The 27,671-nt window shown below is 37.2% G+C and overlaps 1 protein-coding gene across 4 annotated transcripts in view; it reads left to right on the top strand.

Annotated features, from left to right (window-relative positions):
- EPC2 (enhancer of polycomb homolog 2) overlaps nt 1-27,671 on the top strand; it is a 161,733-nt gene that overhangs the window by 35,987 nt on the left and 98,075 nt on the right. The window contains exons 1-2 of one of the 4 annotated variants that reach the window (XM_053597618.1): nt 2,059-2,078; nt 13,033-13,192. The exons of 1 other annotated variant lie outside the window; for it this stretch is intronic. In XM_053597618.1, the coding sequence (XP_053453593.1) occupies nt 13,093-13,192 (100 nt within the window). In that variant the 5' untranslated portion in view covers nt 2,059-2,078; nt 13,033-13,092. Of the gene's footprint in view, nt 1-2,058; nt 2,079-5,910; nt 5,978-13,032; nt 13,193-27,671 lie in introns of those variants that run through there. 2 more of the 4 variants (XM_053597617.1, XM_053597616.1) reach the window with 2 other exon arrangements.

Genomic DNA, 27,671 nt, shown 5'->3' on the forward strand with positions numbered 1-27,671 from the left:
CAGTAGAGATATAATTGAATCTTATGTTCTGATTTTTAAATAATTGAATACATTTATTAAATTTTCCTGTGTTCATTTTGGGGTAGTTCACAACATTTCTAGTTCAGTGGTATCCTCTTCTGTATGTGTGGAATGATTGGCTTTTGAGTAGTCAGAGATGGGCTATTCTCGTTTCAGCTAGTGTTTATAAATCCCCACTATCTCTGGTTTTCTGTAGGACAGATGTTCTCAGTTTTTATCCTCATCATTCTTACTTTGGATTTTAGTTTCCCAGAATTTTGCTGCATTCTCCTTACGTTGATGGCTCATTTCTTTCTTGTCATTGTGACTTCATAAGTTTTTCAGCCCTTTATTAATAAGTCTGCTAATAAGTTTATATTATAGGGAAGTGGGATAAATAAACATAGGCAGCTAGCTGTCTTTAGTTGGGGGTTTTGCATATGAAGTTTTTAAATACCAGTGAATGATCTTTGACTGTGTAGCCTAAATCAGTGGACAAATTCTAAAGCATGAGTTTGGTAAGATGGAAATGAGCCAGACAAGGAAGGATTCATATTTCAGTTTTGTTGATTTCTACCTGTTGTGTGGCTATAGAACCTTAGTTTCCTTATCTGCAAAAGAAAAAAAAATGTTCTTATACCCTGGTACTTACTGTGTATGAATAGAAGACATAAACCTATTCATTTAGGATTTTCCTTTCTTAGTCTGCTTTAATGGTTTACCAGGTAATTTCATGTTTTAGTAGGGAAAATACAAAGTAAAGAGCATGTATAATAGCTTTATGAAAACATGCAAAAAATTCTTAGGTGTAATTTTATAGTCGCTTTCAAAAGGACATTTCAGAATGTCAAATTAGCCATAAGAACATAAGAAGTAGACTGGGCATGGTGGCTGTAATCCTAGCACTCTGGGAGGCTGAGGCAAGTGGATCGGAGGAGTTTAGGAGTTTGAGACCAACCTGACCAATAGTGAGAATCTGTCTCTAAAAATAGCAGGGCAATGGGCGGTGCTTGTGGCTCAAGGAGTAGGGCACTGGCCCCATATATGGGGGGGAGCCGGGGGGGGGGTGTTGGGTTCAAACCCAGCCCTGACAAAAGAAACTGCAAAAAATAATAATAATAATAAATAAATAAAAATAGCAGGGCATTGTGGGTGGTGCCTATAGTCCCAGGTACTCACAAGGCTAAGGCAAGAGGATTGCTTGAGCCCAAGAGTTTGAGGTTGCTGTAAGGTATGATGCCATGGCACTCTACTTAGGGCAACTGAGTGAGACTGTCTCAAAGAAAAAAAAGAACATAAAGTGTAATAACTTTGTTTTTCTTAGTGGAGTGTTCCTTCATTTAATATGCCTTTCTTTTTTTCTTTTTCTGTTCTTGTTCTTTTTTTTCTTTTGAGATAGGGTCTCACTCTTTCGCCCATTTTAAGAGTATAGTGGGGTCTTTATAGCTAACTGCAACCTCAAACTCCTGGCCTTGAGCAATCCTTCTGTCTCAATCTTCCAAATAGCTGGGATTACAGGCATGTGTCACCATACCTGCTAATTTTTCTGTTGTTTTTTTTTTTTTTTGAGAAAGGGTCTTGCTACATTGCTCAGGCTACTCTTGAACTCCTGTGATTTCAATCACTCAAGTGATTCCCCATACCCCGGCCTCCAAAGTGCTTGGCGTAATCCTGGCCAAAAATGCATTGTTTTTATAACTTTTTTATTTGATACAGAGTCTTCCTGTGTTATCTGAGGGTAGAGTACAGTGATATAATCAGCGTCAAACTCCTGGGCTCGAACAATCCTCCCATCTTAAAGTGCTGGGATTCAACACCTGGCTTTTACAACATTTAAAATATTTTATAAAAGTAATGTAGATTTACTACAGAAAACTCAGGAGATACAAAAGGGCACACAGAAGGCAGTAAGAATCACCTAAATAGTATTTTGTGGTATATTCTATTAAGACTTGCATGTTCTTTTTTTATATACATATATTTATATTCATGTTATTTTATAACCCAATTTTTTACTTAATATCCAAACTTTTTTTTTTCAGGTAAGCAGAGCTGTAGGAGATTTTTTTTATTGTTATGTAAGTAAGAGCAATCTTATGTATATAGCATGATTTATATAAGTAATCCCCCATTTTATTGACATTTAGGCACTCTTTTTCTGACCGAGGTGAGGTGTGTCTTGTAAACAGTGCTATGATGAACATTTTTATATAGCCATTGTTGCCCATTTGCTTTCTTTGGATGAATTCCATAAGTAGACTTGATGGGTCAAAGGGATGCCTTTTAGGAAAGAAAATCAAGTAGTACTTGATTTTTAGTTCGTTTTTTAAACCAAGCAAACCACCAGAGAAGTATGTAACAAGGAATTGATGTTACCCTTGCCTATCCCTCTTCCCTATAAAAGACAAACCAAACCTCTGGTATCTACTTCTAGGATTCTATATGTTTCCAACTGGTTATGTATGATTTGAGGTGTTGAGAGAGTGTCTCATAATCTGGTGAAGATGATAGCTGAGATTTATTTTTAGAGCTAAATTTGGTCAGTAAATTAAAATGGGGAGGATATCATGGTCTGGCTTTTTAATTTATTAATGAGAAGAGTGTCATCTATGATAAGTTTTTAAATTTTCTCATTTATAAAATTAATTTTAAATCTTCATCTATGAACGATATATTTTTGATAATTGGATATTTTGATAATTGGATAATACCTAAAAATGTTTCATACATGGGGGAAAGTAAAATATCAGAATAATCGCTTCAAATAAAAAATATGCTGCCATTTAGCTCAGTTTCTTCTTATTCATGTCTGTAGGTCTTCAGTATTACAAGAACATGATTTTTCATCTTAACTTTAACAAATGCTCTTCTATAATAAGGATGGAATAGTCAAAGAACCTGGGAATCAGAGTCCTAAAATTTGATTCTCAGATAATTATACCATAACTAAGTGAATCACATGTTTCTTGGGTCTCATTTACAAAATAGGATAAATATCTACCTATGTGTCCCAAGATTGTGAGGGGCCAATAATCATGTGATTGTGGGTATACTCTGAGAACTGTAACACATCACATAACTGCAAGGTGACACTGTGTCACATTATCACTTTCTGGGACCAGGGTGAGATACTACCCAGGTGATAGGAAAAGTATGGGCTTAATTAAATAATTAGTCATTTAATGTCTAACTTCCTGGTTTCTTGATGTTGTTTGTTGTATGTATATGATCCTTACAATTTCTTTGTTAGCTCAGAAGTTTTTTATGCTAATAGATTCTTACTATATTTATAGTAACAATTGTGCAGGAAAATGCCTACACTGTAATGAAAAACATGTTTCTGGTGGCGCCTGTAGCTCAGTCGGTAGGGTGCTAGCCACATCCATTGGTTTGAGCCTGGCTCGGCCCTGCCCTGCTAAACAGCAGTGACAACTGCAACAAAAAAATGGCTGGGCATTGTGGTGGGCACCTGTAGTCCCAGCTACTTGGGAGGCTGAGGCAAGAGAATCGCTTAAGCCCAAGAGTTTGAGGTTACTGTGAGCTGTGATGCCATAGCACTCTACCCAGGGCCACAGCTTGAGACTCTGTCTTAAAAAAAGAAAAAAAGAAAACATACTTCTATCTGTTACTGAAAGGGGGGGAAATTCAAATTTAAGCCCTTTCCTTAACTGTTCAACCTTTTTTTAGTGTCTCTGCACCTTTGTCTATTTTGGAGATCCTGTTTTCTCTTGTTAGATTATTTCTTCTTTTTCTTAGCCTTCCAAAATCCCTAATCTAAGTTGTAGTTTAGATTTTACTTTCCTTGGGCATCTTATCTAATTCTCCCAAGATGAGTGGTTTGACTAATTGAGAAGAGATATGTTTATTTGTCAAATGCAAACATGATTGCATGCATTCTTTGATATCTCTCTTCCACTAGGTAAGTTCCCTAATGACCAAGACCGTCTCTTGTTCACTCTTAGAATTCTCAGTGATAGGATACTATCTGGTGTCTAATAGATGCTCTAAAATATGTCTAAAGGCTGACTGTTGATGAATAATTTTTAATGTATGTTTTCAGCATATTCAGCCATTCTTATTAGTTTATTTTACTCTAGTGTATATCTGTATCTTGAGAGGCAAAATATTTATTTCATTTGAAGGTTGATAAATGTCCACTTAGATAGCCTCTATGGTGCTTAACGATAGTGAACTATTTGTTTAGCCAAATTGATTGCTGTAATAAACATGAATGAAATTGACAGAAGAATTGAGGGCAGTGGAGAGATGATGGGTTAAAGTATATACTAAACCTGGGTAAAGAAATGAAGGCATTTGATAAATTAAAGAAAATTGAAAGGTTAAGAAACTGGAGGTTTTTATGATACTGAACAGGGTTACTGATTGGGAAGATGAGTATAAACTCAGAAATAGGAAGTAGAAGTTGTATTCAAAAGAGATCCAGTGTTTTAAGAGATAAAAGTATAAAAAGGTGTGTCGTTATATGGCAATAGCAAGAAGTTTGTTGTAATTCAAGAGAAGTATGCTTGGGAAGTTTTGTGAGCTTACTGTTCGCCAGGAATTGGGGATACAGTGGTAGATTGCAAAACAGACAGGAATTCTTGCTTTAAAGTCCTTTGGAAGAAGAAGGCATCAATCACATGATTACAAAAACAAATACAAACCTGAAGTCTGAGAAGTTTTACATTAGAAAGGCATACGGTTCTGAGAATTGATGAAAAGGAATATTTTGACTTAAGATCCCGGGTTTCACTGAGGAAGTGACATTTTAATGTGAGCTTAAAGGCCTTATTACCTTGAGAAGTACGAGATTGATTGTTCAAGGATTTGTGGAGAATGGCAGGTAAGAGGAATAGCAATTCATGTTACTATTTCAAGGTTTTTGCAAATCTCTTGAAGGCTACATTTGTTTAATTTTGTTACAGGCAGTGAAACCTTATCAACACACTTCAAATGAGGAGTTTCAGTATATTTTGTAACAATGAAAGTATATCCCAGCATTAGGAAGGTTGAGAATCACTGTTAGAGTTTTTAAAAGTTTTAACTCTGACCAACAATAAAGAAAGAACACATTTCACACACGCATGACTGAAACAAATGTTCATAAAACAATATTTATTCTTTCAGCATTCAGTGCTTTCTGGCCTTTTGTTTTTTTTCCTTTCATTAAGAAAATTGCTAACTATGAGTGAACAGTGACCAGCAGTTTGAAAAAAGCTGGGATAAAATGTCCCATTAGGTTACTTCCCATCTTTTATCATGTTTATGAAATTATATACACTTACCAGTGTATATAAGCCATTACTGATTAGTGAGTTGTATTTCTGCTTTGTGGATGTCAGAGTTATATTGAGCATATGTTCAATTTTAAGCCCAGTATTCTTTGAAAACTCTATAATACATCCTGTTATTGTATAAAGATATTTTTATTTTTTTAAGGGGGAAACTCAGTTGCAGAGTTATTCATATGCCTCAGTTTGCAGTATGTTGTTATCATTGGTCTTTACAAGGGCCTTTTCCTTCTCTTTGTCTTGTCTCTATTTTAATTTTTATTATTCAGTTATCAAATACACATAAAAGTAGAGAAGATAGTATAATGAATCCCCATATATTCATCTTTTGCCCTTATGAGTATGTGGCCAATTTTGTTTCATCTCAGACACTAGAGTCCCAGAAAGCCCAATTTTAGAGAGAATTGTTAGGTTCTTCTTCTGGTTTCGTTTATTTATTTTGTTCTATCCCTCCTGCCCACTCCCTTTCTCATCTCTAACCCCTCAGGCAACCAACTAATATGTTTAATGTGACTCTTCTTGCAAAATATGTACTGTTTTATATGCATTTATTTTTAATTTTATATAAATTACATGTTATATATGACTATTTCTTATGAGTTTTCTTCACCTAACACAGCTTTTAAGAATCATCACTTTGTATGTACATCTGGACTGTTGATACCAACTGCTATGTACTATTCATGGTGAGCATCTACCACATTTTACTTCTTTTCTCTCCTAGTCATACCTAACCTACATTGCTTCAAGCTTTTCTTCACAACACATACCCTTTCAGTGACTATGTCTACTTATAAACCTGTGCAAGATTTTCTTGGGTTTGTATGTTCAAGACAGGAATTGCCAGGTAATACAGTATGTGGATTGAATTTAAGTATTAATCACATTGCTCCCTAGAATTGTAGCAAAAGTCTGTGCTTCCACAGTCATGTGTGCTGGAATTTGTATCCTCACATCTTTGCCAACACTTAGCACTATTTTAATTTCTGATTTTTATCAGCCTAGTTAGGTATAAATTAATCTCATTTTAATTTGCATTTCTCTGGTTACTAATGAATTTGAGCTTCTTTTTACGTATTTGTTAGCTTTTGTATTTTCTTGTCTATAGAATGCCTGTTTACGTCTTTCTTTAGTTTTTCTTTTGGAGTTGCTGTCCTTGTTGATTGCCAGGAGTTTTTTAAAAATATATTCGAGATACTAATCACTATAGGTTTTAGCTTATTAAAAATAATTTCTGCCATTTTATCACAAATATATTAACTTTGTCTATGGTGTCCTTCACTGAACAAAAGTCTTTAATCTTAATAGGTCATTAAATTTTTTGCCTGTTTATATTTTTGAAATTTTAAAAAGTTCTTCTCTGCTCCTATAACAGAAAAATATTTTCCTTTGTTTTCTTCTGTTAACTTTATATGGCTTCACCTTACATGATTGGACATATACAGACATATCTCATAAATATTGTGGGTTTAGTTCTAAGCCGCCACAGCACAGCAAATAGCTCCATAAAGTGAGTCATGTGAGTTTTTGTTTTCCTAATGCATAAAAAGTTACATTTACACTATACTGTAGTATTTTAAGTGTGCAATAGCACTATGCCCAAAACAATGCACATAGCTTAATTAAAAAGTAATTTTGCTTTGCATATTTAGTTAAAAAATACTGTATTGCTAAAAAATGCTGAAGATCATCCAGACCTTCAGCTGGTTATCTTTTTGTTGGTGGAGGGTCTTGTCTTAAGATTGATGGCTGCTGGCTGCTGAAGGTCAGGGTAGCTGTGGCAGTTTCTTCAAATAAGGTACCAGTGAAGTTTGCAACATCAGTTGAGTCTTTCTTTCACAGAGATTTCTCTGTACTCTTTGATAGCATTCTACCCACAGTAGAACTTCTTTCAAAATTGGAGTCAGTGCTGCTACTTTGGGTTCTTGCTTTTCCACTCTTGTGATATACTAAGAAGAATGTGCTTCAACTCCATCCAGGTAAATACAAAAGATGAAAAGTCTCCATCTTTTTATGGCTGAATAGTATTCCATGGTATACATGTATGACAGTTTATTAATCCATTCATGGGTTAATGGGCACTTGGGTTGCTTCCAACAGATTTTCAATGTAAGCCAACTATTGCAACCTACTGCTTAGATCAGCTATATTTATGTAAAATTTTAAATCCTTTATTGTTATTTCAACAATGTTTATAGCATCTTCAGCAGTAGATTCTATCTCAAGAAATTGTCTTCTTTGTTCATCTGTAAGAAAGAATTCATTTGTTCAAGTTTTAGGAAATTGTAGTACTTGACTCCACTTCTAATTCTAGTTCTTTTTCTGTTTCTACCACATTTGCAGTTACTTCCTCCACTGAAGTCTTAAAGCCCTCAAAATCATCCATAATGAATGGAGTCAAATTCTTCCAAACTCCTGTTAATTTTGACATTTTGACCACCTCCCATGAATCAAGAATGTTCTTAGAAGTGTCTAAAATGATGAATCCTCTCAGAAAGTTTTCAATTTACTTTATCCAGATCTGTGAGAGGAATCACTATCTATGGCGTCTATAACCTTATGAAATATATTTCTTAAAGAGTTGAAAGTTGAAATTACTTCTTGATCTATGGAGTATAAAATGAGTGTTACATTTGTGGCATAAAAACAACATCCGTCTCCTTATATATATCTTTATCAGAGCTCTTGGGTGACCATGTACATTGTCATTAAACAGTAATATTTTGAAAGGAATCTTTTCTTCTGACCAGTAGGTTGCAATAGTTGGCTTACATTGAAAGTCTGGTGGAAGCAACCCAAGCGCCCATTTACCCATGAATGGATTAATAATCTGTGGTATATGTGTAACATGGAATAGCATTCAGCCATAAAAAGATGGAGACTTTTCATCTTTTGTATTTATCTGGATGGAGTTGAAGCACATTCTTCTTAGTAAAGTATCACAAGTGTGGAAAAGCAAGTATCCAGTGTACTCAATGTTAATATATGAAACCAAAGACAACTACACACTCACACAAGAGAAAAAATACAAGTATATTCAAGTGAGGGAGGAGGAGGGAGATTGGTAACCTCACCTAAGGTGCACAGTGTAAGGATATATGCACACCTCCTGGATGAAGGGCTCACCTACAATTTGAACTTCCTCTTAGAAATGAAAACAATGTAATATAATCACTTGTACCCTCATGTTATTTGGGTTATGACTTAGATTTTGGCTGATGATTGATATGTTATAATGAAAGTATACCAAAAACGTAGAGGATTGGGAGTCAAAATTTAGGTATGTTCTTTCTGTATATGGTTAATTTTGGGGGGGTTGTAGGGGGAGACAGAGTCTGACTCCGTTACTACAGGCTAGTGTGTGCCATGGTGTCATAGCTCACAGCAACTTCAAACTCCTGGGTTCAGGCAGTTCTCCTGCCTCAGCCTCCCAAGAAGGTAGTGCCACAATGTCAGTCTAGTTTTTCTATTTTTGGTAGAGACAGGGTCTCACTCTTGTTTATGCTAGTCTCCAACTCCTAAGCTCAAGTAATTCACCGGCCTTGGCCTCCTAGAATGCTAGGATTACAGGTGTGAGCCACTGTGCCTGGCCTATATATGGTTAATTCTTACACTGCGTTACTCTTTTAGTTCTATAGTCCATGTTTTATTTTTTAAAAAAAATTGGAAAGATTTGAAATGGAATAAAGATTATTGGTGTCTTATCTAGTATTACAGGTTATTTGTACCTTACATTATGTTAAAGGTATCTTAAAACTGGGAATAATGCAAGTGATTGTTTTTCATAGAAATGTAAATGAATGTGTCTGGTTGAGGTGTAATTGATTCCCCAAACCAGTTTTGCAATCATAACTAATTTAGTTAGGCATTCCTGATTTCCTGTGTATGTGTGATTACTCTAAAATATTTTTAAACTTAGTAGCAAATCCATAATTTAAATACAAATTTTGACATATTTTTAAAAAAGAAAATCTGTTGCTTAGGGTAGCCATCTTCATTACTTACCTTAGTTAGGTCTTTTGGGATAACTTGCAATAGCTTCTCCATCTGCACTTGCTGCTTCACTTTGCACTTTTATGTTATGGAGACATTTTCTTCAACCTCATGAACCAATTTTTGCTAGCTTCTAACTTTTCTTCTGCAGCTTCCTTGTCTTTCTCAGCCTTCAAAGAATTAAAAAGGGTTAGGACCTTACCCTTGATTAACTTTTGGCTTAAGGGAATGTATGGCTGGGTTGATCTTCTATCCAGACCACGAAAACTTTCCTCGTATCAGTTATAAGGCTGTATTACTTATTATTTGCATGTTCATTGGTATAGCACATTGGATTTCCTTCAGTGGTTGATAGACTTGCATTCCAACTTGGCTGTTTGGCACAAGAAAACCTAGCTTTCAACTTACCTTGGCTTCCTTCCTCACTAAGCTTTAATCATTTCTAGCATTTGATTGAAAAATGAGAGATATGTGACTCTTCCTTTCACTTGAAAACTTAGAGGCCACTGTAGGGTTATTAACTGTCCTAATTTCAATATTGTTGTGTCTCAAGGAATTGTGAGGCTAGAATAGAGGGGGAGAGATAGGGAATAGCTAGTTGGTAGAGCAGTCTGAACACACACATTTATCAGTTTGCCATCTTACATGGGTATGATTTGTGTTGCCTCCAGTTACTGTGGTAACATCAAAGGTCATAGATGATCATAACATATATAGTAATAGTGGAAAAGTTTGAAATATTGTGAGAATTACCTAAACATGACAAAAGACGTGATCACATGCTGTTGGAAAATGGCAGCAGCCATTTGTTTAATACTAGGTTACCAAAAATCTTCAATTTTTGAAAAATGCGGTATCTGCAAAGTGTAATAAAGTAAAACAGGGCCCAGCACCCCAGCATTTGGGGATTCTAAGGCAAGAGGATCACTTGAGGCCAGGAGTTTGATGCCAGCCTTGGTAAAATAGAGAGACTCCCATCCCTACAAAGAAATTAAACTATCAACTACACACACACACACCCACCCAAAGCACAATATCATTATGTATGCCTATAATTTACCTGGAACTTCTCTTTGTATGTGGGCATAAGGTTGCATTTCACTTGATTTTTCTTTGTTTTGGAATAGTTTGGCCTTTGCTTATTGTGTGGTACTATGTTTATCCTAAGTTCCTGTTTATACACAGTTCTGACATACAGCTGTCATGTTACATTGATTTATGAGAGGCAGTGTAGTTAAGAGCTTCATTTGGCTCTGCTGTGTAATAGACAGTTGCTCTTGGGTAAGTTACTTAACCTCTTTGTACCTTAGTATCTTCGTTTATAAAACGGAAATAATGCTGCTTACCCCACAATGTTGTTATGAGGATTAAATAAATTAAGATTTTTTTGAAGTACTTATTATACAGTAGTGATTTTTATGTAGTGTTTTAAAAATACATAAACTGTTTTCTTGATACTTTTTTTTTTTTTTTGAGACAGAGTCTCACTCTGTTGCCCTGGATAGAGTGCTGTGGTGTCACAGCTCACAGCAACCTCAAACTCTTGGGCTTAAGTGATTGTCTTGCCTCAGCCTCCCAAGTAGCTGGGACTACAGGTGCCCTTCACAATGCCTGGCTATTTTTTGGTTGTAGTTGTCATTGTTTAGCAGGTCTGGCTGGGCCGTAACCTGCCACCCTCGGTATATATGGCCAGCAACCTACTCACTGAGCTGCAGGCACCAAGCCTTGATACACTTTTTTAAATTGCTGTGGTTTTATGAATATTTTGTAATTTTTGGTTGGCAGGTCCCCCTTTTTGTGCTTCATTTTATGCCTTTTTTTTTTTTTTTTAAAAAGTATACTTTGCTATTCCTAGATGTCTATTCTTCCATTTAAATTCAAGGCATTTTTCTTGAATATGCTTGTGCTTTCTGGATTTAAATTAGTCTGACAGAATGCTAAAGAGATATTGACTATGATGTAATATAGATGGTCATTGGGAGTTGATCAGGTGTAACTTGCTCAGGTCTGATGAAGCTTGATGCTGTTAGTGACAGTGTTAGTAGCTGTCCTGGCTTACTATTCACTTGTCTATAGTACAGAAGCTTGTTTCTCCCCTTCCTCATATAGTGTTTCTTTTTTCTCTTTTTTGTTTTTATATCCTCTACCTCTCTGTTTGATTTACTAATAATGGCAGAAGATCATGAAATTAATATTATTCTTTTGTCATCATTATTTGATGTCCATCCTCTTCCATCATCCTACCTTTTAAGGTGTTACTTTTAACCAATTCACTGTGTGCTTTTGACACACACATAATAATGGATCTTCAGTTTAATTTTGTTTATATCTGCTGCATGAAAACTTTTTTTAATCATTGCATTAATTCTTTTTGTATAGTAACTTTTCACATCCCTTAAAGACATGAATGAAATTAAGATCATCTAATTTCTTAGACTCCATAGAACTTCAAGAAAGTATTGGTATAATAGTATAGAACTAAGAATTTAAGTTTTGTAGACATATATCCTGGATTCATATTTTTTGTCACTTAGAGCTGTTTGACCTTGAACATCTTACTAAATGTCTTTATGTCTCATTTTCTTTGTGTTTAAAGTATTTTGCATAGCTTCACATATAGTAGGAATCTAGTAAAGGTTTTATTCATACAGTTAATAAGTATTGAGCAACCTCTGTGTGTTGGCCATTGTTGTAGGCACTAGGAATATGAAAGTTAAAAGAACCAAAATCGTTGCTCTCTTGGAGCTTACTTTATGTCTGAGAGAGATGGAGAATAAAAAAAATGAGATCTTTGCTGTGTCAGATGTTATGAATGGTATGGACAAAAATAAAGACTAGAAGGAGTGCTGGAAGATAAGTACTCTTTCAGGTAAGGAAGTCATGGAGTACCTCTCCTGCTATGATGAGACTTGAATGAATTTTGAAAGAAGGCCATTTGGATATTTAAGAACAGCAAGGAGAAGCAGTGGTGGTTAGAGTAAAGGATGGAAAATGGGAGAGGTAGGAGATGAGGCCAGAGAGATACAAGGCTTAGGCCACTGAGTTATTTTAATCTTCACTTTGAATATGATGTGGATCCTTTGGGGTAGTGGCATGACCTATCTTACCTTCCAAAAGATAAAGCCCTTTTTTGGGAATGGGTCATTGTGAGGCAAGGAAGGATTGTAGGGAAAACATTTAAGAGGCTATTTCAATAAGTGATGAAAGTAATGAAAAGTGATTAGAATCTGGATCTATTTTATAGGAACTTTTACCCTTCATTGAAAAATATTTTCTGCCTTGCTAATAATTTGTTAGACATAATTTTATCTTGCTTTGAATTATTCAGAATTTTATACTAAGCTTCAAGTGTATAAATGTAGAAGATCTACATTTGTGATACAGGTTTGTGTCCTGTAATGTGTATATTTTTCCTTAATCTGGAAATGGTGGCAAACACCTCAATTAATTTAGAAAATAAGGGATCAATTTTTTTGTAATTGAAATTTTAATTTCTAGTTTATATATCCTTTTTTTTAATTCTACTTATTAAAGTTGTAATAATGTTAAGGTGATATCAGTATGAGCCACAAGGGGAATTAAGAGGAAATGATTGGCAATGTTGCTTCTACAGGTCTTCAGAAAAGAAACTATTATTGATTCTTAAAGCACTTTGCACTTAAATTAAACAAAGTATTACTTTAAAGTAGAATTATGCATTGATTAATATTATTAAAACAACTTATGTTGCCTACTTTACATTTTCCAGGAACATCATTTACAGCGAGCTATTTCAGCACAGCAAGTATTTAGAGAAAAAAAAGAGAACATGGTCATTCCCGTTCCTGAGGCAGAGAGCAACGTCAACTATTACAATCGCTTGTACAAAGGAGAGTTTAAACAGCCAAAACAGTTCATTCATATTCAGCGTAAGTTTGTTAATTCATTGTTTTTTGTTTGTAATTTTAAATTTATCAACCAGTGAAAGTTTTTTCTTTTACCCAAAGAGATTTCAGTTTTTCAGTTCATTCCTAGTGATTAATAGGGATGTTAAACAATAAAATCCATCTATGCTTACCTCTGAACTTGGAGATCATTTTGGGTTTTAGTAGCATTTGGAACATTTGATGTTTTTGTAGTATAGGATATTGTGTACTTTATTTATTACACAGCTAAAAGGTGGTGGATTACCATGCTCAAATGAGATTTACTTTTAAAAGCCCAGTGATCCTGATGCCTAGGAGTAGGGAAGAGTCTTCTAAAATTTTTCAGAATTAGATCCTATATATGCATGCCTCTACCTTCATCTGGCTTTTATAAAATTCTGTCTAAGTCTGCCTCCTTAATACTCTGTTTTCTTCCCACTGTTACGGTTATTATCATCATCGCTAACCTTAAAATTATTTCATTAATCTCCTGTTAGATATTCTGTTTTCTTACCTTTAGCTCTTCTAATCTGTCTCTGTCCACAAAGTCTGTCTGCCCTGGATTAGTCTTCCTGAACAGTCAGCCTGATCAAATTATGCTCGATTAAAATCCTGCTGTTCTTTGTTGTCTACAGTAGGAGTTTTTAGCTAATTTTGCAGACAGATGCTATTGTCTTGGTGTCTTGTCTGGTGTATTGAAAAACTGTTGGATGGCTTATTAAAACCAAGATTCCGGGGTTCAATTTCTATACTATCTGAAGTACCTCTCTGTCTGAGAATCTCTTTGTATGCAGCTTGGTGATTGTGTTTTTTAAAAAATTGTCCAGGTAATTCTAAAACATCAAATTTAAGATTGGCTGTATATTGACTATTTTTCATTGATTCTAAGATGTACCATTTTCATCTTTGAAATGAGATGGCATCTTAAATTGCTGTTGTGCAGGATTGAAATCTTACTCTTCTAAAGAGAATCTTGTATTGGTTTCTGCCAACCATTTGAGGTTACTGCCAACCTGAGACCACTTTAGCCTTTGCTTGTTTCTTTGTTTTGTTTGTTTTTGAACCACACTATTAGCTTTAATTCAGACAGTTGACATGCTTGGGGTTTAGATCCCAAGGAGATGTTTTTTCTCCCCTTCTACCTAAAAGCAAAATAAAAAGTTCTTTGCTGTCCCTTTCTGCATGCTAGTTTATCTTTTTAATCTTATACAGGGAGTGTAGCCCTTTTGTAGTTTTATGCAGGATTATTCTGTTCTGTTAAATTTATATTAAGAACCAAGTGTAAAGTTTCCTTTTCTTTTTTACATAGTTTTGGTATATCTTATAATTCTAGGAATTTAAGACCAGCCTAAGCAAAAGCAAGACCCCCATCTCTCCAAAAATAAAAAAATAGAAAAATTAGGTAGGTGGCTATAGTCTTAGCTATTCTGGAGGCTGAGACAGGAGAATCACTTGATCCTAGGAGTTTAAGGTTGCAGTGAGCTATGATGACCCTGCATTCTATCCTCCGTGACAGAGTGAGACTTTGTCTCAAAAAAATAAATAAATAAAATAAAAAGAAAAAAAGGAATACATGGTATAAGAGCCTTTGTGTTTTGTTCCCGACCTTCTCTTTTAACCTCATTTCCTTTTGTTCTTCCCTTCCCTCTCTGTGCCAAGGGGCTACTGGAAATGACCCACATTTGCCTTAATTCACATATCCTTGGTTATGCTATTGAAGCCTTTATTCCTTTCCTGTAGCTCATTTAAGACTTAATGCCCTTAAGAAGCTTATCCTACCTCATTCTATCTCAGTTCTTTGCTGATGATAGTATCTTCTATTCTGTTAGAGGATTCATACTTTATTGTAATTATTTATAACAATTCTTGCTCTCCTTTAAGACCACAAGCTTCTTGGGGGTAGCAAGTATATTTTCTTTTCTCTTTTATCTTCAGAATAAAGTGCTAGGCTTTCTCATACTTTATAAATGACAAGTTTATTGACTGAATTGTTTTAAAAGTGGCTTTTAAAAAGCCCTTTGGTGGTAGGAGAATTTTTTTAATTATTATTAAATCATAGCTGTGTACATTAATGTGATCATGGGCTACCATACACTGGTTTTATAGACCATTTGACATATTTTCATTACTCTGGTTAACATAGCCTTCCTGGCATTTTCTTAGTTATTGTGTTAAGACATTTATATTCTACATTTACTAAGTTTCACATGTACCTTTGTAAGATGGACCGTAGGTATAATCCCACCAATCACCCTCCCTCCACCCATGTTCCCCATCCCTCCGCTCTTTCTCCTCCTTCCCCATATTCTTAGGTTATAACTGGGTTGTAGATTTCATATAAAAGCCATAAATTAGTTTCATAGTAGGGTTGAGTACATTGGATACTTTTTCTTCCATTCTTGAGATACTTTACTAAGAAGAATATGTTCCAGCTCTATCTGTGTAAACATGAAAGAGGTAAAGTGTCCATCTTTCTTTGAGGCTGCATAATATTCCATGGTGTACATATACCACAATTTATTAATCCATTCGTGGATTGATGGGCACTTGGGCTTTTTCCATGACTTAGCAATTATGAATTGGGCTGCAGTAAACATTCTGGTACAGATATCTTTGTTATAATGTGATTTTTGGTCTTCTGGGTATATACCTAGTAGAGGAGCTATAGGATTGAATGGCAGGTCTATTTTAGATCTCTAAGTGTTCTCCAAACATCTTTCCAAAAGGAATATATTAATTTGCATTCCCAGCAGCAGCGTAGAAGTGTTCCCTTTTCTCCACATCCAGGCCAACATATCTGGTCTTGGGATTTTGTGATAAGGGGTAATCTTACTGGAGTTAGATGATATCTCAAAGTAGTTTTGATTTGCATTTCCCTGATGATTAAAGATGATGAGCATTTTTTCATGTCTGTAGGCCATGCGCCTGTCTTCTTCAGAGAAGTTTCTCTTTAAGTCCCTTGCCCAGCCTGCGATGGGATCACTTGTTCATTTCTTACTTATACATTTGAGTTCTGTCTGGATTCTCGTTATTAAACCTTTGTTGGAGACATAACCTGCAAATATCTTCTCCCATTCTGAGGGCTGTCCACTTGCTTTACTTACTATGTTCTTAGCTATGCAGAAGCTTTTTAGTTTGATCAGGTCCCAGTAGTGTATTTTTGAACCTGCTTCAATTGCCTGGGGGGTCCTCCTCATAAAATATTCCCCCAGACCGATTTCTTCAAGAGTTTTCCCTATACTTTCTTCTAGTATTTTTATAGTTTCATGTCTTAAGTTTAAATCTTTAATCCAGTTTGAATCTATCTTAGTTAATGGTGAAATGTGTGGGTCCAGTTTCAGTCTTCTACAGATTGCTAGCCAGTTCACCTAGCACTATTTGTTAAATAGGGAATGTTTTCTCCACTGAACGTTTTTAATTGGCTTGTCAAAGATAAAATAACGGTAAGTGGCTGGGTTCATCTCTTGGTTCTCTATTCTGTTCCATACATCTACCTCTCTGTTTTTGTGCCAGTACCATGCTGTTTTCATCACTATCGATTTATAGTATACCCTTAATATCTTGGCTAGTCAAGGTTTTTTCAAGATCTTTGAAAAAATAATGACAGTGGAGCTTTAATAGGGATTGCATTAAAATTGTATATTGCTTTGGGTAGTATGAACATTTTAACAATGTTGATTCTTCCCAGCCACGAGCATGGTATGTTTATCCATTTGTTAACATTTTCAGCTATTTCATTTTTTAGAGTTTCATAGTTCTCTTTATAGAGATCTTTTGTGTCCTTTGTTAGATAAACTCCCAAATATTTCATCTTCTTTGGCACTACTATGAATGGAATAGAGTCCTTAACTCTTTTTTTCAGCTTGACTATTGTTGGTATATATAAAGGCTACAGATTTATGAATGTTGATTTTGTAACCTGAGACGCTGCTGTATTCCTTGATCACTTCTAAGAGTTTTGTAGTAGAATCCCTGGTGTTTTCCAGATATACAATCATATCATCTGCGAAGAGCGAAAGTTTGATCTCTTCTGACCGTATATGAATACCCTTGATCGCCTTTTCTTCCCTAATTGTGATGGCTAAAACTTCCATTACAATGTTAGAGAGCAGTGGAGACAGTGGGCAGCCTTGTCTGGTTCCTGCTCTGAGTGGAAATGATTTCAATTTAACTCCATTCCATACGATATTGGCTCTGGGTTTGCTGTAGATGGCCTCTATCAGTTTAAGAAATGTTTCTTCTATACCAATTTTCTTACGTGTTCTGATCATGAAGGGATGCTGTATATTATCAAAAGCTTTTCCTGCATCAATTGAGAGAATCATATGGTCTTTGTTTATGTGCTGAATTATACTTAAAGATTTACGTATATTAAACCAGCCTTAAGACCCTGGGATAAAAGTTACTTGGTCATAATGTATAATTTGTTTGATGTGTAGCTAGATTCTGTTTGTTAGGATCTTGTTGAATATTTTTGCATCAATATTCATTAGTGATATTGGTCTATAATTTTCTTTTCTTGTTGGGTCTTTTCCTGGTTTGGGGATCAGGGTGATGTTTGCTTCATAGAACATGTTAGGTGGTCTTCCGTCTTTTTCTGTATTTGGGAACAGGTTGAGTAATATAGGTACTAGTTCCTCTTTAAAGGTTTGATAAAATTCTGACGTGAAGCCATCTGTTCTCGGGCTTTTCTTTTTAGGGAGATTTTGTATGGTTGGTGTTATTTCAGAACTTGATATAGGCTTGTTCAACATTTCCACTTGATTCTGGCTAAGTCTTGGAAGGTGACGTGCTTCCAAGTATGGGTCAATGTCCTTCAGATTTTGATATTTCTGAGAATAAAGTTTCTTGTAATATTCATTAAGGATTTTTTGAATTTCTGAGGAGTCTGTTGTTATTTCGTCTTTGTCATTTCTGATTGATGAAATTAGAAATTTTACTCTTTTTTTTTTCCCGGTTAGGTTAGCCAACGTTTATCTATTTTATTGCCCTTTTCAAAAAACCAACTTTTTGATTTATTGATCTGTTGTATAATCCTTTTGTTTTCTATTTCATTTAATTCTGCTCCAATTTTGGTTTTTTTCTTTTCTTCTACCTGCGTTTGGGGTTGGAATGTTCTTCCTTTTCCAGTTGCTTGAGGTGTCCCATTGAGTTATTAACTTCCTCTCTTTCTGTTCTCTTGAGGAAGGCTTGCAGTGCTATAAATTTCCCTCTTAGGACTGCCTTTGCCGTATTCCAGAGGTTCTGATAATCCGTGTCTTCATTGTCTTTTTGTTCCAAAAATTTGTTGGCAATTTCCTGCTTAATCTCATCTCTGACCCAGCTATCATTCAACATAAGGTTATTTAACTTCATGTTTTTGTATGAGTATGCAGATTCCTGTTGTTACTGAGTTCAACTTTTATTCCATGGTGGTCTGAGATGATGCAAGGAATAATTTCTATTCCTTTAAATTTACTGAGGTTAGACTTGCGACCTAAGATGTGATTGATTTTGGAGTATGTTCTATGGGCTGATGAGAAGTATGTATATTCAGTTTTGTTGGGATGAAATGTTCTGTAGATGTCTGTTAAATCCAAATGTTGGATGGTTAGGTTTAAATCTAAAATTTCTTTGTTCAGCTTCTTATTGGAGGATCGATCCAACACTGCCAAAGGAGTGTTGAAATCTGCAACTATTATGGAGCTGGAGGAAATCAAGTTGCTCATGTCTGTTAGAATTTCTCTTATAAATTGAGGTGCATTCTGGTTGGGTGCATAGATGTTAATAATTGACATCTCATCATATTGAGTATTACCCTTAACAAATATCAAGTGACCATTCTTATCCTTCCTTACTTTTGTTGGTTTAAAGCCTATTGTATCTGCAAATAAATTGCAACACCTGCTTTTTTTCTGATTACCATTTGCCTGAAATATGGATGACCATCCTTTCACCGTGAGTCTGTATTTGTCTTTTAAGGTAAGATGTGACTCTTGTATGCAGCAAATATCTGGCCTGAGTTTTTGTATCCAGTCAGCTAACCTGTGCCTCTTTGGAGGACATTTTAAGCCGTTCACATTAATAGAGAATATTGATAAGTCTGGTAAAATTTTGGGTATTGAGGATTTCGAAAGTCCAGTGGACATTTTTAATCCTTTTTCCACTGTGGAAGTTGGAGTTTGATCCAAAGTTTCTGAGTGAGTTTACTTTTGTGGTAGAGGATTAGGCTGGTCATTATGGAGGATAGGTCTGAGAATACCCTGAAGAGCTGGTTTGGTTATGGCAAATTTCTTCAACAGATGAATGTCATTAAAGTATTTAATTTCTCCATCATAAATGAAACTCAGTTTTACTGTGTACAGGATCCAGGGTTAAAAGTTATTTTGCTTTAGGAGATTAAAAGTCGATAATCACCCTCTTCTGGCTTGAAATGTTTCAGCAGAGCGATCTGCAGTCATTCTAATATTCTTCCCTTTGTAGGTAATAGATTTCTTACATCTGGCTGCTTTCAGAATTTTCTCCTTCATATTAACTTTAGTGAAGTTAATCATGATGTGGCTGGGGGATGTCTTATTCAGGTTGAGTCGTGCTGGGGTTCTGAAACTGTCTGCTATCTGAATTTCAGAATCTCTTGGCATGTCTGGAAAATTCTCTTTAATAAAATCACAGAGAAGGGCCTCTGTGCCTTGAGAACCCACTTCATCAGATTCAGGGATTCCAATGAGGCAGATATTAGCCTTCTTCAAATTATCCCAGAGCTCTCTGAGAGAATGATCTGTTTTTGCTCTCCATTTCTCTTCCTCTTTGAGAGTTTGGGAGCGTTCAAAAACTTTGTCTTTAATGTCAGAAATCCTTTCTTCTGCTTGCTCCACTCTGTTACTGACGGAGTCTATTGTATTTTTCAGATCTTTGAGGGCTACAAATTCTTGCTTCAATGTGTCAAAATCTTTGGTGGTATTGTCTTTAAGTTTGTTGAATTCTTGAGACAACTTTTGAATTGCTCCTCGAATTTCTAATTCCAAATTTTCCTCCATTCTATTAATCTTGTTTGCAATCCAAATTCTGAATTCGATTTCTGACATCTTCGCCAGCTGTTTATGAATGGGTACTTCAGTTACATTTGCGATATCTTTCCTTGGGGGATGTTGATCTACTCTGGATATTCATGTTACCACAGTTTTTCTGCTGATTCCACCCCATGGATATTTTATACCATTTGACTTTTCCCCTGGAGTTTTGCTAAGGAACTGTACAGTGCTACGGCCTGAGGAACTGGGTACCTGTTTTGTGTGGTGGGGCTAAGTAGCTCTGTCTTATTTCCAGCTGGTCTCTGTCTGACCCTAGTGAAATAGTTACTCTGGCTTGAAGTCTCAGCTGTGGCACAATACCAGCAATTAAGTCACCCTACCCCTCACAGGTAACAATTGGAAAAATAAAATGAAACCTTCCACAACCACACACCCAGGACACCACTTGGATAGTCCTCGGGCAATTGGCTCAGTTCAATAGGTCCAAACCAATTGTCTCAGTCAGCACCTGTCTCAGGTGGGAGAGTTGAAAAGGTTTCTGGTGGGCGGCGCCTGTGGCTCAGTCAGTAAGGCGCCGGCCCCATATACCGAGGGTGGCAGGTTCAAACCTGGCCCCGGCTGAACTGCAACTAAAAAAATAGCTGGGCGTTGTGGCGGGCTCCTGTGGTCCCAGCTACTCGGGAGGCTGAGGCAGGCGAATCGCTTAAGCCCAGGAGTTGGAGGTTGCTGTGAGCTGTGTGAGGCCACGGCCCTCTACCGAGGGCCATAAAGTGAGACTCTGTCTCTACAAAAAAAATAAAATAAAATAAGAAAAGGTTTCTGGCAACTAGATTGCAGGAGTCTGCTAACAACTCAGATATTACTTGCTGTGATGCTCCGTGAAGTCAGGAGGACCCACCCAGCCAATGGATTAGTCTGGGAATGTTAATGCCTCCTTCCCCACCTTGCACCTCTGTCACACCCAGTCACTGATAACCCCACAGGGCTATGACCCACTTGCCTCCAATGAGCAGATAGATACTCAAGGGGTTTGCACCTGCCTGAATCACAAGGAGATCTATGTGTGCTCAGCCAGGCCGCTGCTCTCTGCCACTGTCTGGCAGGGTAAGGTGAGGCCTGACCACCTTGGGAGGCTGGGGCTGTTCACTCAGTTCCAGCCCTGCCCGTGATGGATGTAACTGACAGAACAGAATACCTTTGTGGGAATTTGTTTCTGTCCTGGCTAAATTCCCCTGCAGAAGAGAAGCTGTTGTGAGTTCCCAGAACCTGATCCTCAGGCGTTGTCTGTGCCGCTGTATGTTCTTAGCTGTAGTTTATATTCACAGCACGGTTACCTGTCAGTTCTAGACTCTGCTTGCCTTCCTTTGTTTAGGCTGATGATTCCCTTGGGGCAGAGTGCATCTTAGGCTCTCTAAAGTTGTCTTCTGAGTCAACCCTGCTCTGGGAATCTCCTGGCTCTGCGCGTTTGTTTTCTAGGCCTGTGCTCTACCCAGGCTGGTACCGCCCAGGCAAACCCTTTACTCACAGAGCCGGTGTTTCTGTCCCAGATCTGTTCCGCAGGTGGTTGCCACTTGAGAAGATGCCTGGCCTCCTCTCGTTGCCCAGAGAGACGGGGGTATGATTCCGGAATATCCAGGGGTGAGCCCTATTTTTGCCAAAAATGGCTGCTGCTCTGCACCTCTGGGCACTGCCGCTCCCGCGTGGTTTCCTCTCAGGCCACTGTCTCTACTCACTCCCGTGCCGCAGAATCAGCACTGACCAGCTGCAGTCCAGGCCCTGTTCACAGCCCTTGAGAAATCACCCAAGAATCTGTACTCTTGGGGGACAGCCCTCCAGACCTCAGAGTGAGAGTGGAGGGGAGTGCTGGGCGCTCAGAATTGTAGGTAGAGAATATACACAGTTTTATGCAGTTTTATGCCTGGCAGGAGAGCACCATGGCACCCTAGTAGGGGAAATAGGTCCAGTTTTTAGAGGATCTCTCCCGTGGAGTATAATGGGAGGACTTTTGAACTCTGTTTGTTTGTTTATGGTGTACTCTGAGCTGTTCTCATGGGGGAGGGGACTCCCGTCAGCTTGGTGATGGATTTTGTACCGTTTGTTTGTATCCTTGTGGTCGCAGCTCACCTTAGCAGGGTCGATAATGCATTCTTCAACCTTCTCTCTTGGCGCAGCTCTATTCCGCCAGGTTACTTGCTAAATTTCTGTCCTTTGACTCTCCTTCTGGATGGGAGCCTCTGTGGAAAGCTGGCTTCAGTCAGCCATCTTGTCTCTGCCCCCCTGTATGAAATTTTAAACTTGTGTTTTCATTGAATCTTTTCTAGGAAGTCTTAAAATCTTTTTTATATAACTTCTTGCTAAGCCCTTAAATAGAAGGAATTTCAGAAAATATCACTGTAGTTTTTTTTCTTCTTTTAATGATAGATTTGAAAGAATCCCCATTCAGGTGGCTTGGGAAAAAAAAAAAAGAAAGAAAGAAAAACTATTGTATAATTGCCACAGCAGTGTGGCGCCATACAGGTTCATCACATTGTCTGGGCTTTGGCAGAAACCTCTTTGTTGCTTTAGTCTGGATACCTTCCAGGCCGTCATCTGTATTGCTGCTATTGTGATGATTACCCATTCCAGTATTTTTCGGTGAGTCTTTGTTGCCCATAGGATGCAATTTCAGATATCTGCATTGATGTGTAAGGCCCTTCTTCTGCTGGTCCAGCCACATTTTCCTGTGTGTTCTTCTATTTTAACACCAACCTTACTGAAATGAACTGTTTGAGGATCTTTTTCCTCCTCTAGACTGTAATCTCCTCAGGAGCAGGAGGTCCATCTCATTTACTTTAGTATTTTTGTTACGCAGCACAGTCCCAGACTATAGTCTCAATATACCCCCCCCCCCAATTTCTCTAACCCATCATGCTGTAAGCCACATTAATAATGAGCTCCTTGCTGCTCTTTGACTTTTTTCTTACTTTCTTATGTGTGTATATAGCCCTTTTCTTCTCCACTTGTTAAAATAAAACTTATCTCTGGGATTACCTTTGGGAGATTTTTCCTGACTTATCTCAGCATTGTTCTTGGCACTCTGTCTCAAGCCCTACTTGACAGACAATGTGTCAATGACCACCTTCATTGTGGCAATGACCACCTTTATTGAATATTTGCCCTTTGTTGTCTCACTAGGCTGTTTAGCTCAACTGAGAACAAGGATTTTTAATTCTTTGAATTTTACTGCCTAGCACGGTATATAGCATGTGGTCAGGTATGCAATTATTTGTTGAATAAATAAAATATATGAGTACTGATGATGCATTTTTTTTCATTGAATTCGCCTAACAACCCACTGATGATGAGCATAATCATAAGATTTTCATTTTTTTTTTTTTCTTTCTGTTTTTTGAGACACAGCTTCAAGCTGTCGCCCTGGGTAGAGTGCTGTGGCATCACAGCTCAGAGCAACCTCAAACTCATGGGCTCAAGCGATTCTCCTGCCTCAGCCTCCCAAGCAGCTGGGACTACAGGTGCCCGCCACAACACCTGGCTATTTTTTGGTTGCAGCCGTCATTGTTGTTTGGCGGCCTGGGCTGGATTCACACCCGCCAGCTCAGGTGTACGTGGCTAGCACCTTAGCCACTTGAGCCACGGGCGCCGAGCTGATTCTCACTTTTTTTTGTTGTTGTTCTTTATTTACTTTTTTGTTATTGTTAAATCATAGCTGTGTGCATTAGTGCAATCAAGGGGTACAATATGCGGGTTTCATATACAATCTGAAATATTCTCATCAAACTGTTCAACATAGCCTTCATGGCATTTTCTTAGTTACTGTTATATAGGCATTTGTATTCTGCATTTAGTAAGTTTCGCCTGTACCCATTCTAAGATGCACTGTAGATGTGGCCCTACCCATTACCCTCCCTCCACCAAAACCTCCCCTCTCCTTTCCCCTTCCTTGGCCCTTTCCCCATAGTCTTGTGCTATAGTTGGGTTATAGCCTTCATGTGAAAGCTATAATTTAGCTTCATAGCAGAGCTGAGTACATAGGATACTTTTTCTTCCATTCCTGAGATACTTTGCTAAGAAGAATATGTTCCAGCTCCATCCATGTAAACATGAAAGATGTAAAGTCTCCATCTTCCTTTAAGGCTCCATAATATTCCATGGTATACATGTACCACAATTTCCTAGTCCATTTGTGGGTCAGTGGACACTTGGACTTCTTCCATGACTTAGCAATTATGAATTGGGCTGCAATAAAGATTCTGGTACAGATGTCTTTGTTATATTGTGACTTTTGGTCTTCTGGGTATAATCCTAGTAAAGGAATTACAGGATCGAATGGCAGGTCTATCTTTAGGTCTCTGAGTATTCTCCAAACATCCTTTCAGAAGGAACATATTAGTGTGCATTCCCACCAACAGTGTAAAGTGTGCCCTTTTCTCCACATCCACGCCAACATCTCTGGTTTTGGGATTTTGTTATGTGGGCTACACTTACTGGGGTTAGGTGATATCTCAAAGTAGTTTTGATTTGCATTTCTCTGATGATTAAGGATGAAGAGCTTTATTTCATGTGTTTGTAGGCCGTGCGTCTGTCTTCTTTTTTTTTTCTTTGTAGAGACAAGAGTCTCACTTTATAGCCCTCGGTAGAGTGCCATGGCCTAACACAGCTCACAGCAACCTCCAACTCCTGGGCTTAAGCGATTCTCTTGCCTCAGCCTCCCAAGTAGCTGGGCCTACAGGCGCCTGCCAGAACACCTGGCTATTTTTTGGTTGCAGTTTGTCCGGGGCTGGGTTTGAACCTGTCACCCTTGGTATATGGGGCCGGCACCTTACCGACTGGGCCACAGGCGCAGTTTAGAGAAGTTTCTCTTCAAATCTTCTTTAGAGAAGTTTCTCTTCAAATCTTTTTCCCCACCCTGAGATGGGGTCACGTGTTCTTTTTTGTTAATATGTTTGAGTTCTCTGTGGATTCTGGTTATTAGACCTTTATCGGAGGTATAACTTGCAAATATTTTCTCCGATTCTGAGGGCTGTCTGCTTTTTTACTTACAATGTTCTTGGCTGTGCAGAAGCTTTTTAGTTTGATCAGGTCCCAGTAGTGTATTTTTGATACTGCTTCAATTGCCTGGGGAGTCTTCCTCATAAAGTATTCACCCAGGACGATTCCTTCAAGAGTTTTCCCTACACTTTCTTCAAGTATTTTTATAGTTTTATGTCTTAAGTTTAAATCTTTTATCCAGTGAGAGTCTATCTTAGTTAATGGTGAAAGGTGTGGGTCCAGTTTCAATCTTCTACAGGTTGCCAGCCAGTTTACCCAGCACCATTTGTTAAATAGGGAATCTTTTCCCCACTGAATGTTTTTAATTGGCTTGTCAAAGATCAAATAACAGTAAGTAGCTGGATTCATCTATTGGTTCTCTATTCTGTTCCAGACATCTACTTCTCTGCTTTTGTGCCACTACCATGCTACTTTGATCACTATGGATTTATAGTACAGTCTCAGGTCTGGTAGCGTGATTCTTCCTCCTTTCCTTTTATTGCTGAGTAATGTTTTGACTATTCGAGGTTTTTTCTGATTCCATATAAAACGAAGTATTACTGTTTCAAGATCCTTAAAATATGACAATGGAGCTTTAATAGGAATTGCATTAAAATTGTATATTGCTTTGGGCAGTATGGACATTTTAACAATGTCGATTCTTCCCAGCCATGAGCATGGTATGTTTTTCCATTTGTTAACATCTTCAGTTATTTCTTCTCTTAAAGTTTCATAGTTCTCTTTGTAGAGATCTTTCACGTCCTTTGTTAGGTATACTCCCAAATATTTCATCTTCCTTGGCACTACTGTGAATGGAATAGAGTCCTTGACTGTTTTATCAGCTTGGTTATTGTTGGTATATATAAAGGCTACAGATTTATGGGTGTTGGTTTTGTAGGCTGAGACATTGCTGTATTCCTTCATCACTTCTAAAAGTTTTGTAGTAGAATTCCTAGTGTTTTCCAGATATTTGATCATATCATCTGCGAAGAGTCAAAGTTTGATCTCTTCTGACCCTCTGTGGATACGCTTGATCGCCTTTTCTTCCCTAATTGCAATGGCTAAAACTTCCATTACAATGTTAAAGAGCAATGGAGACAGTGGGCAACCTTGCCTGGCTCCTGATCTAAGTGGAAATGATTTCAGTTTAACTCAATTCAATATGATATTGGCTGTGGGTTTGCTGTAGATGGCCTCTATTAGTTTAAGAAATGTCCCTTGTATACCAGTTTTCTTAAGTGTTCTGATCATGAAGGGATGCTGGATATTATCAAAAGCTTTTTCTGCATCAATTGAAAGAATCATATGGTCCTTATTTTTTAGTTTGTTTATGTGCTGAATTGCATTTATAGATTTACATATATTCAACCAGCCTTGAGACACTGGGATAAATCCCACTTGGTCGAGGTGTATAATTTTTTTGATGCGTTGTTGGATTCTGTTTGTTAGGCTCTTATTGAGTATTTTAGCATCAATATTTATTAGTGATATTGGTCTATAATTTTCTTTTCTTGTTGGGCCTTTGCTGTTTTGGGGATCAAGGTGAAGTTTGCTTCGTAGAATGTGTTGGGTAATATTCCTTCTTTTTCTATATTTTGGATGAAGTTTGGTAGTATAGGTACTAGTTCTTCTTTAGAGGTTTGGTAGAATTCTGACGTAAAGCCATCTGGTCCTGGGCTTTTCTTTTTAGGGAGATTTTGTATAGTTGATGCTATTTCAGAACTTGTTATAGGCCTGTTCAACATTTCCACTTCATTCTTGGTAAGTCTTAGTAGGTCGCGTACTTCCAGGTATTGGTTGATTTCTTTCAGATTTTCATATTTCTGAGAGTAGAGTTTCTTGTAGTATTCGTTAAGGATTTTTTTAATTTCTGAGGGGTCTGTTGCTATTTCATCGTTACCATTTCTGATTGTGAAATTAGAGATTTTACTCTTTTTTCCTGGTTAGATTGGCGAAAGGTTTATCTATTTCATTGATCTTTTCAAAAAACCAACTTTTGGATTTATTGATCTGTTGTATAAATCTTTTGTTTTCAGTTTCATTTAGTTCTGCTCTGATTTTGGTTATTTCTTTTCTTGTGCTGGGTTTGGGGTTAGAGTGTTCTTCCTTCTCCAGTTCCTTGAGATGTCCCATTAAGTTATTAACTTCCTCTCTTTCCGTTTTCTTGAGGAAGGCTTGCAGTGCTATAAATTTCCCTCTTAGGAATGCCTTTGCAGTATCCCAGAGGTTCTGGTAATTCGTGTCTTGATTGTTGTTTTGTTCCAAAAATTTGGTGATTTCCTTCTTAATCTCGTCTATAACCCATGTATCCTTCAGCATAAGGTTGTTTAGCTTCCATGTTTTTGTATGGGTATGCAGGTTCCTGTTGTTATTGAGTTCAACTTTTATTCCATGATGGTCTGAGAAGATGCAAGGAATAATTTCTATTTTTTTAAATTTGCTGA

This window comes from Nycticebus coucang, chromosome 7 (genome assembly GCF_027406575.1).
Source record: "Nycticebus coucang isolate mNycCou1 chromosome 7, mNycCou1.pri, whole genome shotgun sequence".
Lineage (NCBI taxonomy): Eukaryota > Metazoa > Chordata > Mammalia > Primates > Lorisidae > Nycticebus > Nycticebus coucang.